This window comes from Cyclopterus lumpus, chromosome 17 (assembly GCF_009769545.1).
Source record: "Cyclopterus lumpus isolate fCycLum1 chromosome 17, fCycLum1.pri, whole genome shotgun sequence".
Classification (NCBI taxonomy): domain Eukaryota; kingdom Metazoa; phylum Chordata; class Actinopteri; order Perciformes; family Cyclopteridae; genus Cyclopterus; species Cyclopterus lumpus.
Window position 1 is genome coordinate 5,772,385 of NC_046982.1, and position 16,660 is coordinate 5,789,044.

General features: G+C 44.2%; 3 protein-coding genes across 3 annotated transcripts; 1 reads left to right on the forward strand and 2 right to left on the reverse strand.

Moving 5' to 3' along the window:
- Positions 1 to 978: 978 nt before the first annotated feature.
- On the forward strand, positions 979 to 2,935 carry LOC117746706 (zona pellucida sperm-binding protein 3-like). The gene is made up of 10 exons (XM_034556006.1): positions 979 to 1,129; positions 1,231 to 1,397; positions 1,480 to 1,577; positions 1,655 to 1,743; positions 1,827 to 2,007; positions 2,082 to 2,187; positions 2,283 to 2,368; positions 2,480 to 2,571; positions 2,646 to 2,722; positions 2,798 to 2,935. The coding sequence occupies exons 1-9, from the start codon at positions 1,000 to 1,002 to the stop codon at positions 2,708 to 2,710; spliced, it is 1,014 nt and encodes a 337-aa protein (XP_034411897.1). The 5' UTR covers positions 979 to 999; the 3' UTR covers positions 2,711 to 2,722; positions 2,798 to 2,935.
- Positions 2,936 to 9,136: 6,201 nt separating this feature from the next.
- Positions 9,137 to 11,026, reverse strand: LOC117746719 (zona pellucida sperm-binding protein 3-like). Its single transcript, XM_034556020.1, has 10 exons — positions 10,945 to 11,026; positions 10,677 to 10,843; positions 10,497 to 10,594; positions 10,331 to 10,419; positions 10,067 to 10,247; positions 9,887 to 9,992; positions 9,706 to 9,791; positions 9,504 to 9,595; positions 9,359 to 9,429; positions 9,137 to 9,283 (listed from the first exon to the last, which is right to left on the reverse strand). Exons 1-9 carry the CDS (start codon positions 11,009 to 11,011, stop codon positions 9,365 to 9,367), a joined length of 951 nt encoding a protein of 316 aa, XP_034411911.1. The 5' UTR covers positions 11,012 to 11,026; the 3' UTR covers positions 9,137 to 9,283; positions 9,359 to 9,364.
- A 3,499-nt stretch (positions 11,027 to 14,525) lies between these two features.
- Positions 14,526 to 16,399, reverse strand: LOC117746721 (zona pellucida sperm-binding protein 3-like). The gene is made up of 10 exons (XM_034556022.1): positions 16,318 to 16,399; positions 16,051 to 16,217; positions 15,871 to 15,968; positions 15,695 to 15,783; positions 15,431 to 15,611; positions 15,251 to 15,356; positions 15,086 to 15,171; positions 14,884 to 14,975; positions 14,733 to 14,809; positions 14,526 to 14,657 (listed from the first exon to the last, which is right to left on the reverse strand). Exons 1-9 carry the CDS (start codon positions 16,382 to 16,384, stop codon positions 14,745 to 14,747), a joined length of 951 nt encoding a protein of 316 aa, XP_034411913.1. The 5' UTR covers positions 16,385 to 16,399; the 3' UTR covers positions 14,526 to 14,657; positions 14,733 to 14,744.
- Between the last annotated feature and the right edge of the window lie 261 nt (positions 16,400 to 16,660).

The window sequence follows — 16,660 nt, forward strand, 5'->3', positions numbered from 1 at the left end:
TATGAGAGTGGCTTTATAAAAGAAAGATCCACAGCAGATGCTCTCATTAACATAAGTAACAAAATAGATAAGACCCTTCACATGAAGGAAGGGATGGCTTTCGTTTTCTTTGACGTTGAGAAAGCGTATGATTCCATGTGGAGAGATGGACTGCTAATTAAAATGAACATAGGCACAGGTGGAAAGTTATATAACTAGACAATGGACTTTTTAAAAATCAAATAGAACATGTAAAGTTCAAGTAGGATCAGAAATCTTAGAAGGTTTTGACCTCATTAACGGGATACCTCAAGGTAGCGTCATCAGCCCGATACTTTTTAATATCATGATTAATGATGTATTTTAAAAGACAGGAACAATTACATACATACATGCAGAAAGCAATCATCAATGTAGAGAGATGGTCTTATGACTGGGGAGGTTAAACCAATGAAAGTAGTTATATGTTCAGATTCTGCAGCTGCAATATGAAGTATACAATCGGGTCAAACCGTTAGAGAGGATCTTTTAACTGAAGTTTATATGTTAATATTGAATTTACAACAATTAGGAATAGAGGTACACTTCTGTTGGGTACCGGCTCATCTTGGAGTAGAGGGAAATGAGGTTACAGATAAACTTGCCAAAAGCGCATTCAAATAAATTTATATTTTAGAAATTTATTTTTGGAAGTCAGAAGCAAAATCAGTAATACAGCATAATTCAGATTCAGATTCAAAATTATTGTCATTGCACAGAGTACAGATACTGAGGCAAAGAAATGTTGGTTAGCATCTGACCAGAGCAGTGCAAAGAAAGCAGTATATATATTTTAAAAAAGTGCATTGCAGATATAATATAGGTATAAATATGAAAAATCATGATGTTACACACTCCGGTACAGTAGGTGGCGGTATGCACCGTAAACCTTAATTTGTAAACTGTAAAAAAAGAAGAAGAAGTCTGAAGGCCTCTGCACCTGAGGCCGTCGACACACACCAGCTGAAAGAGGTTGTCTTGATGAAAATTGCCCCGGTAACAAGGAATAAAAACACCCACAGTGTTCAGAGCCAGCATCCATTCATGATGGCTTTCTTTTGGCAACGTGCACTGCTTGTGAGCCTGGCTGCTGCCGTGTCGGTATATGCAGGTAATATTGGACCAAAACGCTGGACAATGTTCTGATATTTTGCTCTAACAAAAGCTTGTTTGAGTAGCAACTTGACTTCTTTGTGTTGCGTCCCCTTCCAGACATGAAGCTGGACTGCGGCACCGATTTTGTGACGCTGGTGTGGACTGAGGGCAGGTCCCGGGCTGATACCTCGCTCTTCCGTCTGGGGAACTGCTTCCCCACCAGCTTCTCGGCCACAGAGGCTGTTTTCAGCGTGGACTTCGACGACTGTAACTTCAGGAGAATTGTGTGTAGAACCTCTACATATGTACCTGTAAACTGAGTCCACTGTATGTCCTGCAGCTTGGTAACATGTGTGTCTCTTGTAGGTAACTGGGGATCGCATGATGTTCACCAATGATCTGACCTACTCTTCTGACTCGACCCCTCTGTCCTTCTCTCACCCCGTTGTCTGTGCATATGAGAGGTGGCTGTTCACACTACTTCAGCATTGGCAGTTTGGAAACATGGGAGCTGTTGCTTTACTCTTGCGTTTTGTTGCAGGCCTGAAGACTGGTACCCGCGGCTTTATGCCCCAATTTTCAACACTTACGGCCTTGGAGATCTAGAGTTCCACTTTGGCCTCATGAATGGTGGGTGTGAAGCGTGACCTCACTGGAGATGGCAGCTCTCCCAGTGACCCCTGTAATGACTCCTCTCCTATTCACTACTGTAGCTGACTTCTCCGGCCCCGCTGAATCTACCTCCTTTCCTCTGGGCTCCTTTATCCCGATCATGGCTAGCGTGGCGCAGGAGAGCCATCAGCCCTTGCTGCTGTTTCTTCAGGAATGCGTAGCAGCTACCACACCGGAGCTGCAGCCTGAAAGCACTTTGTACCCGATAATCGCCAATGAGGGGTAATCTGGTTTCACCTTTCTAGCATTTTGTTGTCCAGGAATCAGACTTGACCGTTTCTTTCTCAACCACACAGATGTCTTGTGGACAGTCTGGTATCGCGCTCCAAATTCGAACCGAGGCAAAAATCCTCTGAGCTCCACCTTTCCCTTCAAGCCTTTAGGTTTGGTCTCGGCGAAGAGGTAACGCTAACTTGTGCACGTTCATTTTGAGATTCATGGCTTTATTGGGAAAACTGGAAGCCAACTGCCTCACAACCTCACTTCTGACTCAACAGGTGTTCATCCACTGTAAACTTGTGGCTTGGGATCCCAACAGTCTGAACAACAGCAAGAAGGCCTGCCACTACGTCAAAGAGCATGGGTAAAATGTCACTGAAACATTCACAATATGTTCTCTGGGTTCAATCAGACTTGTATGTTTGAACCACTGAGATTCATTTTTTTGACACTTCTCCGATCCTCATGAACTCAGCTGGGAGCAGTTGGACAACTCTGCATCCCGCTATCTCTGTGCCTGCTGTGAATCTGACTGCAAATCCAGGAGGGTCAGGAGTTTAGCATCAGGTATTGGTGTGACTTCTGCTTATCAACTTGTCTGGTTTGACTTTTACTGAAACTTTTTTTAAATTTTAAAACAGGGAAGCGTGGTATGGCACAACAAGCTGTCCTTGGGCCACTGACCATCACTGATGTGAATTATTGACTTATTCTCCAGGTTAGTTTTAATTTGACATCGCACTACATATTAATCCTAAACAACTACTTAACCCAGTCTTGTGTTCCCCAACAGGAAAGGATGCATCTTGCACACTGGCTACTTCAATCTGAATTGGATTTTTATTCTTGTTTAAACTTCTAAAAGTGTAATTCCTCCCCGCATTTCAGATTGTAGTAATTCCATTAAAGCTGTAACGATACTTGAAAGCTCTCTGCTTATTGTTCTGTGTATTTGTCTTCAAGGTCCAGTATTTTCATAGTCGTGTTCTTGGCGACTGCTTGACATGCACATCTGGTCATCAACATACACAAGAGCTTTAAAGCTGGGCTTTATTTTCAAGAAGCCTAAATCTCAAACATTTCAGAATCTTGAACCACATTTGTTTGAATGGTTGTCATGGTAAAATATTGATGGCATAATTTATTGCTCCTTAATGCACAACTGAATAGATGCGGTATTTCCACAGGAAATGGTCTAAACATCTCTGCATATTCTTCGCGCACATCTTTCAAGGCTAAACGCATTATTTTTGCAATGGGTTGAATTGCTTTCTACCAGAACTAAATTGTAACATTAGATTGGTTTGTCTTGAAGCACTCATGATACCTTGTCCCATCAGGTCCAACATTTACACTTCACTTGTCTTTTTTTTTTTTTTTTTTATTGTAGGTTTGTGTAAGGTAGTCAATCTAACATGTTTTTAATTTTAGTCATTTTAATATTCACCATCAAGAGTTAAGACTTTAAAAATGTTCTGTTCAGCACAAAGTTGTGATTAGACTCTTTGAATGCACATTATAGGCCTACTGATCATCCAACCCACACATAGCCAAGGAGACTTGTTGCAACACACCATGTCCTGCACAGTAAGTTCAAGAAATATAGCTGAATTGATCCTTGGCTCACTATTTTTGTGCTGCTGTGGATTGGGGCAATAGACTGGATGACATATGGATCAGATGGTCATTTAGATAGCGGACATGTTAGACCTGATGGGACAGGGTAATGTGAAGGGTGCTACAATACAAACCATGTAAATGTTCAAATGTATTAGTTCTGGATAAAGAACCATTTAACCCCAAGCAAAATACTGGGTTTCAAAACTCGTGGCCCGTGTGCCAATTGCGGCCCCCTACTTGATATTAAAGTTTAGTGTTAGTGCTCACGCGCACGATTTTTAGACACTTTCATTTGATTGAAGTCTGCGAAACCCCCTCTGGAGAACGGCCGGTCAACGCGGAAATACCACATCCGAAAGTAGTTTCTGAAGAACCGTTCCATGTTCTGAAGAACCTGTTCAACTGTTCATGTTCGTTTATTTTCTGAAGAACCCATTCAACCGTTCATGTTCTGAAGAACCGTTCATGTTCGTTCATTTTCTGTAGAACCCATTCAACCGTTCATGTTCTGAAGAACCGGTTCAACCGTTCATGTTCTGAAGAACCGTTCATGTTCTGAAGAACCCGTTCATGTTTTGAATTAATAAAGATTGAGAAGATAAGTGGATAAGTTGTACTTTTTTTTTGGAATGCCCAGCCTCACCCAGACTCTACCTCCAGCGGCCCCCAGGTAAATTGAGTTTGAGATCCCTGATCTAAGCTCTCCGCACCAATCCCACGACATGGTGTTCCAAGAATTCAGGTCTGACACATGGCACACACACATTTTTGCAAACAAACACCTACAAGAAGTTGAGAAATATATTTAGGCAGAACACATTCACATGAAGCCGTCTATCACAGTCACGGTATAGTCGAGAGAGCTAATCAAACAATTCTAAAATAGCTCAAATTTCCTCAAAAGGAGAGAGATCGTTTGACAGGGAGACCCATGCAGGGTCTACAGAGAGCTAGGAGACAGTCCTAGGCTTGACATATTTCCAGAATATTTTGGGGAAATAACTGACCAGATCTTTTTTCTCCAAGCAGGTAGCCGGAGCCCACCAGGAGCCAGCTGATGAGAGAGTCATCAGTTGAACCAGGTGACTGGATCTGCCTGCCAAAGCATCACAACTAACCGCTGAAGAGTTGCCGAATCAAGAGGGCAAACATCCTAAATTTCAGCCAGAAGCCCGGACTGGAGAACTTCTCTGTGCTTCTACCTTTCATCCTCAGCTGCATTTGTCTCTCCATCAACGATCTTCATCTTGTACCTGCCTGCTGTGTTGAACCTCACCATCAGATAATACATTTATTTATATAGCACCTTTAAAAACAGGGTTTACAAAGTGCTCTACATAGAAGCAAGGTAAAAACATAACATCAATACAAACATTTCAGAAAATGAGGCAAAGGAGACAATGCCATATAGGCAATGAACACAATAGAGGAATAGAAAATTACAAATACAAAATAAAGCAGAACAGACAAACTAAAATAGGGGAACCACAGAACTGCATAAAAGGACAACATTTTGGAGGTAATAAAGGTGTACCAGTCCGGTTTTGGGGAGTGGAGTCAGCAGGAAGAGTAGAGGGTGCTGGGGGAGCTGTAACAGTTCCTAATTTCGTGCCACCATCTCGCTCTTGGGGACTGTTGTTGAGATGACGAGCTGCAGCGATGCGCTCGGCCAATCAGAGGGAGGGGATGGAAAGCGATCAGACCAGGAGCAAACAAACCCTCCGCGGGAGGCTCTATGGATGCAACGGAGCCGACGAAGGAGTCCGAGCGCCTTGATGGCCGAGACGAACGGAGGAGCATAGAAGCCGTTGAGCCCGAGGAGCTGCGAGGTGGAACACTGCAGAACCACGCCAGCCGGGGAGGACGCAATCGCCAACCACGGACCGGACCACCGGAGCACCAGGACCGCCGAGAGGCGACCAGCCTCAGAGCAACAGCATGGAGTCGGCCGGCTCGCCGGCAGCAAGAGACCGTCGGCCAAACAGCAAGAGACTGTCGGCTAGCCAGCAAGAGACCGTCGGCCAGCCAGCAAGAGACTGTCGGCTAGCCAGCCAACGCCAGTTGTCCAGGATTGTCCAGGCGGCAGCAGTGGAGAGCATCCAGCAGGGAGTCGGCTGGCTCGTTGGTAGCCGCCGGCCAGCAAGCGACTGTCGGCTAGCCGGCCAACGCCAGTTGACCAGATCGCAGTGGTGGAGAGCAGGAGCCAACGGCAATCACAAAATAAAAAAATCATCCAAGATTTTCAGAAGAATGGCTACACTGTTAAATAAAATTACAAATAATTTAAATGAATGTTAAATTGTAAAAAAGGTAGAAAAAAAACAGTCCTAGACGGAGCGGCGTTAAGTTTCGCCAGCGTCCCCGTTGCCAGGACTACTAGTTGTGACTACACAACACAAGATGAGCCCCGCTTGCAGAGGACTACCGTACACCTTCAACACATTGATGCAAATTCTAACAAAACACAGAAGTCTAGATTGTTAATAATCAAAATAATATAGATGAAGTGTTTGAACTTGTTGTTCTGTTATCCGAGACAAATCGAGGACTGCAGGAGAGCACCGGGAAGGAGATTATGGAGAGGAAGGAGCGCAGAGAGGAACAGGAACACAGAGACACATACATAGATAGACACTTAGACAGATACGCAAACAATAGATCAAATTAGAACATTCAAGAATTTAAAGATGTTTACCTGTGTGATGAATAGAACCACACTGACACTTAGTATCATTTAGTTACCTTTAAGGACAGGGTTAAAAGGAGGGAGTGATGGTTTTCTTCCACAGGGACACGGGCGATAATAAAGATTGTATTGAAATGTTTACACTAAAGGTCTAAATAAAATCCATTACAAAGATGTGTATACTATGGAATAATATAAAAAGGATGGAATTGAGGAGCAATGTTTTTTATATATACTTGCACAAAGATATGATAATTAATAAGGGATATTATGAAGAATATTCTGAGGAATGTATTAGAAAAACAGGAGGAATTTCACACCCTGATGGGCAGACGGAGAGGCATTTCGGACCCCCTGAAGAGATCAATGAACAGACTATGCGCAGATGTATTTCCTGTAAAGCTAACCAATGAGAAGTGAATTTGTTTTATGCACGGGGCTTACAAAAATCTAATCTTAGATTCATGCCAAAGGAATGAAGCTACCTCGCCCAGACCAGAGAAACCTGGTGAGACGAGCTCTAGGGACGTGGACGTCACCTCGCTAGCGGGGAAAGAGCCAAAGCTGGTGCGGTATAGTTGGGCTTTATTTTAGATCTTTAGTGTGTTTATTTGGGGTACTTGTCATACTCCAAAACTCACCAAATGTTCCACAGGCTTGGTGAACATAGCCATCTGACATAGGTGTTATATGTGTCAATGTTACCATAGAAACGGTTATTTGTGTCCTGCATTGATTTGGCACATGCATTTTTCCTAGATGTTGATGAAAAGGACGGAGTTATGAATTCCGTCCTATTTCAAAAGGGGGATTGGGGTAATTAAAATGTGTTTGGAACAGAGGGGAAGACGAAGCAGTACAATGGGAAGTGCAAGAGAGAGAGGGAAGTGCAAGAGAGAGAAGTGGACCGTTTAAAGCGGACTGGAGAGCTTATGGTAGGTAGAGAGAAGAAGTAGAAAGAAGGGAAAAAGAAGAAAAAAAAGAAACATCCCTGATGAAAGGATAGAAAGAAAAGGAGTTTTTAAAAAGCTGGCTCTCCAATCTCAACATCCAGCGTCTGACTACCCGTGATGCCTTAGAGGGAGTGCATGGAAAGTTGTCTGCCACCTCTATAATGACCTTTATTCCAAATAACACAGCCCCAGATGGATCGTTCAGTAAGGTCTCAGATGGTTTGAGAGCAAGGTCCCATGAGTTGGCAGAACACTCAGGCAAAGACACCCCCCTGAATGATTGGCTAAATACTATGGTCTATATACTGTGTTCCTTTCAATAGTTATAGTAGTGATGGCCTTATGTGGATGTTGCTGCATCCCCTGTATTAGACAGTTATGCCTGAAGTGTATCACCACAGCAGTGGACTCCAAATTTCCCCCGTCACATCAAATGGTCCTGTTAGCAGAGGAGCTACAGTTGTTGGAGGAGGATGGCGAGGAGGGTAGGGTAAGATTCGACATCACTGGATCCAAAGAAGAAACTTAGTTAGACACCTCATTTCTTTACACAACTTGCGATTTTATACTGTTTTTGATTGTGCCATACTATGTGCTTAGAGGATTATATAGTAGAATGAGGGGGTTACAAATACCTAGAGACAACGGTTCTCTAGTACGAGGGTATATTAAGATCCTGGATATAGGTGGGTTTGCGCTTAGCTTTCTAATGGTACACTAATTGCAAAGCTAGCCCAAATCTGTAGGGAGACTAAAATGGATTGGCTGACGGCTAAGCCATTGGCACTGATGAGCATGAGGATGCAAACGAACCGTAGTACACATTTAACTTAATTGACAGCCTATGCCGTGCCGTACCTGAGGGGACCTCATAAAGGTCCCCCGTTGGATCTGTTAGTCAAAGAAATACGCTATGTTCAGCGATTTGCATACATAAAGTGCTTTTCCCGCAGGTAAAAGGAGCCACAGAGGAGAGACACGTGGGCCCGGACCACAGAAGGAGGCAGTCCATCAAGGGGAGTGGGTCTACCTCAAGACCTACAAGAGGAAGTGGGATGAGCCACGGCGGACTGTACCCTACCTGGTGGTACTGACCACACCCACCACCGTGAAGGTTGAAGGGAAGCCGCACTGGTACCACACCACACACACTGCACCACGGCGAAAGCACCTGACGGAAGGCCAGAGGACAAAAGAGGAGACCATCACGGCGAGAGGCGGGAGGCTAACCACATCAGGAGACCAGTCAGTGAAACCTCCCCCGGCCAATGCCAGCCAACCTATCGTGACGTGCTGAGGAAGCTGGAGGAGGAGAGTGCCCTTGACACTCAAGAAATACAGAGACCCCAACTGAAAGAACAATGCCCCAATCCTAAAAAAAAAAAATTTAAAAAAAAAAAAAAAAAAACCCATCAAGAGGAGGACGGGGTCCCCAGCGACAGGAGTTAAGTCATGATCAGGCTAAAGGTAAAATTGACCTGCGGTAATGTCTGTTTACTAGGGTGGTTCTAAAAAAAAAAAACTGCGAGTGTGACACACGTATTATATAACAATGTAATCTAGCTTGCATTTATTATCAGGTCGAACCTGGAAGAAAAAAAAAAAAAAGGCATTTTCTGCCATTTGCCTAATCGAGTTGCCTTAAGTGACAGTAGAGTGTAACCCTTATAAGAGGGCAGTTTTTTATTCTCCAGTTCTTTTAACGTACATGTGATAGTAGTGGATAACCAGATATAAGCAGTAACGGCCCCCACCCCAAAGAAGATCCTCATCAACTCATGCATTCAACCGCAAGGTGCTAGTAACCTTATGCATGAGTAGTTCCCTGCTGTACATGAACCAATACACCTTTAAGACAATTACCACCAAAAGATTAAGTGAAGAGCTTTCAAGTATAATTCCATCTTTAATGGCATTATTACAATCTCAAATGCACGAAGGCATGACAATTTTAGAAGTTCAAACAAGAATAAAAATCCAATTCAGATTGAAGTAGCCAATGTGCAAGATGGATCCTTTCCTGTTGGGGAATACAAGACTGGGTTAAGTAGTTGTTTAGGATTAATATGTAGTGCAATGTAAAAGGAAAAATTACCTGAAGTCAATAATTCACATCAGTGATGGTCAGTGGCCCAAGGACAGCTTGTTGTGCCATACCACGCTTCCCTGTTTTAAAATTTAAAAGTAGTTTCAGTAAAAGTCAAACCAGACAAGTTGATAAGCAGAAGTCACACCAATACCTGATGCTAAACTCCTGACCCTCCTGGACTTGCAGTCAGATTCACAGCAGGCACAGAGATAGCGGGATGCAGAGTTGTCCAACTGCTCCCAGCTGAGTTCAAGAGGATTGGAGAAGCGTCAGAAAATTAATCTCAGTGTTTCCATCATACAAGTCTGATTGAACCCAGAGAACATATTGTGAATGTTTCAGTGACATTTTACCCATGCTCTTTGACGTAGTGGCAGGCCTTCTTGGTGTTGTCCAGACTGTTGGGATCCCAAGCCACAAGTTTACAGTGGATGAACACCTGTTGAGTCAGAAGTGAGGTTGTGAGGCAGTTGGCTTCCAGTTTTCCCAATAAAGCCATGAATCTCAAAATGAACGTGCACAAGTTAGCGTTACCTCTTCGCCGAGACCAAACCTAAAGGCTTGAAGGGAAAGGTGGAGCTCAGAGGATTTTTGCCTCGGTTCGAATTTGGAGCGCGATACCAGACTGTCCACAAGACATCTGTGTGGTTGAGAAAGAAACGGTCAAGTCTGATTCCTGGACAACAAAATGCTAGAAAGGTGAAACCAGATTACCCCTCATTGGCGATTATCGGGTACAAAGTGCTTTCAGGCTGCAGCTCCGGTGTGGTAGCTGCTACGCATTCCTGAAGAAACAGCAGCAAGGGCTGATGGCTCTCCTGCGCCACGCTAGCCATGATCGGGATAAAGGAGCCCAGAGGAAAGGAGGTAGATTCAGCGGGGCCGGAGAAGTCAGCTACAGTAGTGAATAGGAGAGGAGTCATTACAGGGGTCACTGGGAGAGCTGCCATCTCCAGTGAGGTCACACTTCACACCCACCATTCATGAGGCCAAAGTGGAACTCTAGATCTCCAAGGCCGTACGTGTTGAAAATTGGGGCATAAAGCCGCGGGTACCAGTCTTCAGGCCTGCAACAAAACGCAAGAGTAAAGCAAGAGCTCCCATGTTTCCAAACTGCCAATGCTGAAGTAGTGTGAACAGCCACCTCTCATATGCACAGACAACGGGGTGAGAGAAGGACAGAGGGGTCGAGTCAGAAGAGTAGGTCAGATCATTGGTGAACATCATGCGATCCCCAGTTACCTACAAGAGACACACATGTTACCAAGCTGCAGGACATACAGTGGACTCAGTTTACAGGTACATATGTGGAGGTTCTACACACAATTCTCCTGAAGTCACAGTCGTCGAAGTCCACGCTAAAAACAGCCTCTGTGGCCGAGAAGCTGGTGGGGAAGCAGTTCCCCAGACGGAAGAGCGAGGTATCAGCCCGGGACCTGCCCTCCGTCCACACCAGCGTCACAAAATCGGTGCCGCAGTCCAGCTTCATGTCTGGAAGGGGACGCAACACAAAGAAGTCAAGTTGCTACTCAAACAAGCTTTTGTTAGAGCAAAATATCAGAACTTTGTCCAGCGTTTTGGTCCAATATTACCTGCATATACCAACACGGCAACAGCCAGGCTCACAAGCAGTGCACGTTGCCAAAAGAAAGCCATCATGAATGGATACTGGCTCTGGACACTGTGGGTGTTTTTATTCCTTGTTACCGGGGCAATTTTCATCAAGACAACCTCTTTCAGCTGGTGTGTGTCGATGGCCTCAGGTGCAGAGGCCTTTAGACTTCTTCTTCTTTTTTTACAGTTTACAAATTAAGGTTTACGGTGCATACCGCCACCTACTGTACTCCGGTACAGTAGGTGGCGGTATGCATGTAACATCATGATTTTTCATATTTATACCTATATTATATCTGCAATGCACTTTTTTTGTATATATACTGCTTTCTTTGCACTGCTCTGGTCAGATGCTAACCAACATTTCTTTGCCTCAGTATCTGTACTCTGTGCAATGACAATAATTTTGAATCTGAATTTGAATTATGCTGTATTACTGATTTTGCTTCTGACTTCCAAAAATCCATCCATCCATCCATTTTCAATACCGCTTATCCTCATTAGGGTCGCGGGGGCGCTGGAGCCTATCCCAGCTGACATAGGGCGAAGGCAGGGGACACCCTGGACAGGCCGCCAGTCCATCGAGGGCACATGTAGGGACATACAACCATTCACTCTCACATTCACACCTATGGGCAATTTAGAGATCAATTAACCTGCAGCATGTCTTTGGACTGGGCTGCACGGTGGTGTAGTGGCTAGCACTGTCGCCTCACAGCAAGAGGGCCGCGGGTTCGATTCCCAGTCCTTCTGTGTGGAGTTTGCATGTTCTCCCCGTGGCAGCGTGGGTTCTCTCCGGGCTCTCCGGCTTCCTCCCACAGTCCAAAGACATGCTGCAGGTTAATTGATCTCTAAATTGCCCATAGGTGTGAATGTGAGAGTGAATGGTTGTATGTCCCTACATGTGCCCTCGATGGACTGGCGGCCTGTCCAGGGTGTCCCCTGCCTTCGCCCTATGTCAGCTGGGATAGGCTCCAGCGCCCCCGCGACCCTAATGAGGATAAGCGGTATTGAAAATGGATGGATGTCTTTGGACTGTGGGAGGAAGCCGGAGAGCCTGGAGAGAACCCACGCTGCCACGGGGAGAACATGCAAACTCCACACAGAAGGACCGCTCCGACCGGGAATTGAACCCGCGGCCCTCTTGCTGTGAGGCGACAGTGCTAGCCACTACATCACCGTGCAGCCGGACTTCCAAAAATAAATTTCTAAAATATAAATTTATTTGAATGCGCTTTTGGCAAGTTTATCTGTAACCTCATTTCCCTCTACTCCAAGATGAGCCGGTACCCAACAGAAGTGTACCTCTATTCCTAATTGTTGTAAATTCAATATTAACATATAAACTTCAGTTAAAAGATCCTCTCGAACGGTTTGACCCGATTGTATACTTCATATTGCAGCTGCAGAATCTGAATATATAACTACTTTCATTGGTTTAACCTCCCCAGTCATAAGACCATCTCTCTACATTGATGATTGCTTTCTGCATGTATGTATGTAATTGTTCCTGTCTTTTAAAATACATCATTAATCATGATATTAAAAAGTATCGGGCTGATGACGCTACCTTGAGGTATCCCGTTAATGAGGTCAAAACCTTCTAAGATTTCTGATCCTACTTGAACTTTACATGTTCTATTTGATTTTTAAAAAGTCCATTGTCTAGTTATATAACTTTCCACCTGTGCCTATGTTCATTTTAATTAGCAGTCCATCTCTCCACATGGAATCATACGCTTTCTCAACGTCAAAGAAAACGAAAGCCATCCCTTCCTTCATGTGAAGGGTCTTATCTATTTTGTTACTTATGTTAATGAGAGCATCTGCTGTGGATCTTTCTTTTATAAAGCCACTCTCATATTCGTTTAACATCTTTCTTCTTTCTACAACATATGATACAAAACTTTGTTTAGTACTTTAAATTTTTGTATTTCTCTTGCGTGCTTTTGTACTTCATATCCCCCAAAAGTGGGGCTGCATGGTGGTGTAGTAGCCATCACTGTTACCTCACATTAATCGGGGCCGGAATTCGATTCCCGATCCCGGGTGTCCCTTCTGTGTGGAGTCTCAAGTTCTCCACCGTGGCAGCATGGGATCCCTCCATGTTCTCCAGGTTCCTCCGACATGCAGCTCATGTTAATTGGGAATGTGAATTGGATGGAATGAAATCCCCCAAAACCTGTACTGTGATCTCCTAAACAATTACAACATCCTTCCCAAAAGCGTGATTACCTCCAAATGGAGCACATCGTTCTTTACCTTGACACTTGGCTGGCAGTATGAGCCGTTCTTTGGCATTGAAAGCATCTTGGTGCTGGAGGAAGGAACTCTCTTACTCAGTAGCTGAAGAGACCTATCAGAACTTTCCTTGGGAGGTCATATTCAAAGTCAAGGATTACTGATAATCTCTGTGCTCTCTCGGGTAATACGTTTTGCATCAATCACTTTCAGTTCTGTTTTAATATCCTCCATTGAGAGAGATAGCTCGTCTCCAGAAATGAGTCCCCTATGTCTAGTAGCTGAGCTAGGAACATGGGTTTGAACTTCTTTCCCCATCCAGGATGTTTATTCTCAGTAAAGCATTTTGTTGTTCTCCCTTCATTGCATATACAATATTTGCTTCATATTCCATTACTTTGCATACATCACTGTACCTACATCCTTCTCTAGAACGAGAAGGAAATATTCAAACACAACTGACTTTATAATTAAATATTTGGGATTTCAGCCCTCGGCATGACTATCCGTCGCTGTTGACCTTTTTATCAGACTCTGCTCCTGAACTGCTTGAATTACAGCCATTTATCTTTCACTAAACTTTCTGCCAATCCATACCTCAGTCAGTAATCCCAACCTTCATCCTCACTCCCATAAGCCATGATTGCTACTTTCACAATGCAGATGTTTGTAGTCTCCACGTACTTTAACCGATGTGTTACTTGCAAAAACCCAGTGAAAAACTACTCCCCCTTCCAGAACTACGTCAGGCAATCAGACATGCAAAGCAACTCCAGACACAGATCTTGATCTTCGTTCCAATTGACGTAAGACAAACATTCCCGAGCGTCTCGATCAAACGTCTGCTATTGCAGTTGGAGCCCATTTATCATTGACAGTATACCTCCAATTTTTTTTTTTTTTTTTAAAGATTACTTTGTCAGGTAGTGAAACATGGTTTTAATGCTTCTTTTTTTTTAAAGTCACCATACAAAAGGTTAGACCTTAGAAATATATTCAGAATTTGTTGAGCACAGAAAGTTAGGATGAGACTTTTTGAATAGGCCTACTAATCAGCAGTTGCAACACACCATATCCAAGATCAAGAAGCATTTTAGCTTAATCATCATTGGCTAAACATCATATGCCATTATTTTACCATGACAACCATTAGGATGTTCCCAATGACAGCCCTTCAAACAAATGTGGTTCAAAATTCTGAAATGTTTAAGATTTGGCTTCTTGAAAATAAAGCCCAGCAGTCGCCAAGAACACGACTATGAAAATACTGGACCTTGAAGACAATTACACACACAAGAACAATAAGCAGAGAGCTTTCAAGTATCGTTACAGCTTTAATGGCATTATTACAATCTGAAATGCGGGGAGGAATTACACTTTTAGAAGTTTACAAACAAGAATAAAAATCCAATTCAGATTGAAGTAGCCAGTGTGCAAGATGGATCCTTTCCTGTTGGGGAATACAAGACTGGGTTAAGTAGTTGTTTAGGATTAATATGTAGTGCAATGTCAAATTAAAACTAACCTGGAGAATAAGTCAATAATTCACATCAGTGATGGTCAGTGGCCCAAGGACAGCTTGTTGTGCCATACCACGCTTCCCTGTTTTAAAATTTAAAAAAAGTTTCAGTAAAAGTCAAACCAGACAAGTTGATAAGCAGAAGTCACACCAATACCTGATGCTAAACTCCTGACCCTCCTGGACTTGCAGTCAGATTCACAGCAGGCACAGAGATAGCGGGATGCAGAGTTGTCCAACTGCTCCCAGCTGAGTTCATGAGGATTGGAGAAGCGTCAGACAATGAATCTCAGTGGTTCCATCATACAAGTCTGATTGAACCCAGAGAACATATTGTGAATGTTTCAGTGACATTTTACCCATGCTCTTTGACGTAGTGGCAGGCCTTCTTGCTGTTGTTCAGACTGTTGGGATCCCAAGCCATAAGTTTACAGTGGATGAACACCTGTTGAGTCAGAAGTGAGGTTGCGAGGCAGTTGGCTGAATCCTAAATCTAAAAATGAACATGCACAAGTTAGTGTTACCTCTTCACCGAGACCAAACCTAAAGGCTTGAAGGGAAAGGTGGAGCTCAGAGGATTTTTGCCTCGGTTCGAATTTGGAGCGCGATACCAGACTGTCCACAAGACATCTGTGTGGTTGAGAAAGAAACGGTCAAGTCTGATTCCTGGACAACAAAATGCTAGAAAGGTGAAACCAGATTACCCCTCATTGGCGATTATCGGGTACAAAGTACTTTCAGGCTGCAGCTCCGGTGTGGTAGCTGCTACGCATTCCTGAAGAAACAGCAGCAAGGGCTGATGGCTCTCCTGCGCCACGCTAGCCATGATCGGGATAAAGGAGCCCAGAGGAAAGGAGGTAGATTCAGCGGGGCCGGAGAAGTCAGCTACAGTAGTGAATAGGAGAGGAGTCATTACAGGGGTCACTGGGAGAGCTGCCATCTCCAGTGAGGTCACGCTTCACACCCACCATTCATGAGGCCAAAGTGGAACTCTAGATCTCCAAGGCCGTACGTGTTGAAAATTGGGGCATAAAGCCGCGGGTACCAGTCTTCAGGCCTGCAACAAAAAAAACATTTTTTTTAAAAAGTGTTAACAGCTCCCATGTTACCAAACTGCCAATGTTGAAGTAGTGTGAACAGCCACCTCTCATATGCACAGACAACGGGATGAGAGAAGGACAGAGGGGTCGAGTCAGAAGAGTAGGTCAGATCATTGGTGAACATCATGCGATCCCCAGTTACCTACAAGAGACACACATGTTACCAAGCTGCAGGACATACAGTGGACTCAGTTTACAGGTACATATGTGGAGGTTCTACACACAATTCTCCTGAAGTCACAGTCGTCGAAGTCCACGCTGAAAACAGCCTCTGTGGCCGAGAAGCTGGTGGGGAAGCAGTTCCCCAGACGGAAGAGCGAGGTATCAGCCCGGGACCTGCCCTCAGTCCACACCAGCGTCACAAAATCGGTGCCGCAGTCCAGCTTCATGTCTGGAAGGGGACGCAACACAAAGAAGTCAAGTTGCTACTCAAACAAGCTTTTGTTAGAGCAAAATATCAGAACTTTGTCCAGCGTTTTGTCCAATATTACCTGCATATACCGACACGGCAGCAGCCAGGCTCAAAAGCAGTGCACGTTGCCAAAAGAAAGCCATCATGAATGGATACTGGCTCTGGACACTGTGGGTGTTTTTATTCCTTGTTACCGGGGCAATTTTCATCAAGACAACCTCTTTCAGCTGGTGTGTGTTGACGGCCTCAGGTGCAGAGGCCTTCAGACTGATTGCAGCTCGCAAAAGCAATTGTATACACACGTTTAAATATGTATCACGGCCATGAAGCACGGTAACCAAACAACAAAAAACACTTTTTTCCCCCACCATCGCTGCAGGTGAAATGCACCGTTGATGTAAGAAGTGGTTCATTGAGCAGAG

Coding starts and splice junctions, on each gene's coding strand:
- LOC117746706 (XM_034556006.1), top strand. CDS start 1,000: ATGAAAATTGCCCCGGTAACAAGGAATAAAAACACCCACAGTGTTCAG. Junction 2,369..2,479: donor CACTACGTCAAAGAGCATGG/GTAAAATGTCAC, acceptor TCATGAACTCAG/CTGGGAGCAGTTGGACAACT. Junction 2,572..2,645: donor GGTCAGGAGTTTAGCATCAG/GTATTGGTGTGA, acceptor ATTTTAAAACAG/GGAAGCGTGGTATGGCACAA.
- LOC117746721 (XM_034556022.1), bottom strand. CDS start 16,384: ATGATGGCTTTCTTTTGGCAACGTGCACTGCTTTTGAGCCTGGCTGCT. Junction 15,612..15,694: donor CCACTTTGGCCTCATGAATG/GTGGGTGTGAAG, acceptor TCACTACTGTAG/CTGACTTCTCCGGCCCCGCT. Junction 15,357..15,430: donor CCGATAATCGCCAATGAGGG/GTAATCTGGTTT, acceptor TCAACCACACAG/ATGTCTTGTGGACAGTCTGG.
- LOC117746719 (XM_034556020.1), bottom strand. CDS start 11,011: ATGATGGCTTTCTTTTGGCAACGTGCACTGCTTGTGAGCCTGGCTGTT. Junction 10,844..10,944: donor TGCCGTGTTGGTATATGCAG/GTAATATTGGAC, acceptor GTCCCCTTCCAG/ACATGAAGCTGGACTGCGGC. Junction 10,248..10,330: donor CCACTTTGGCCTCATGAATG/GTGGGTGTGAAG, acceptor TCACTACTGTAG/CTGACTTCTCCGGCCCCGCT.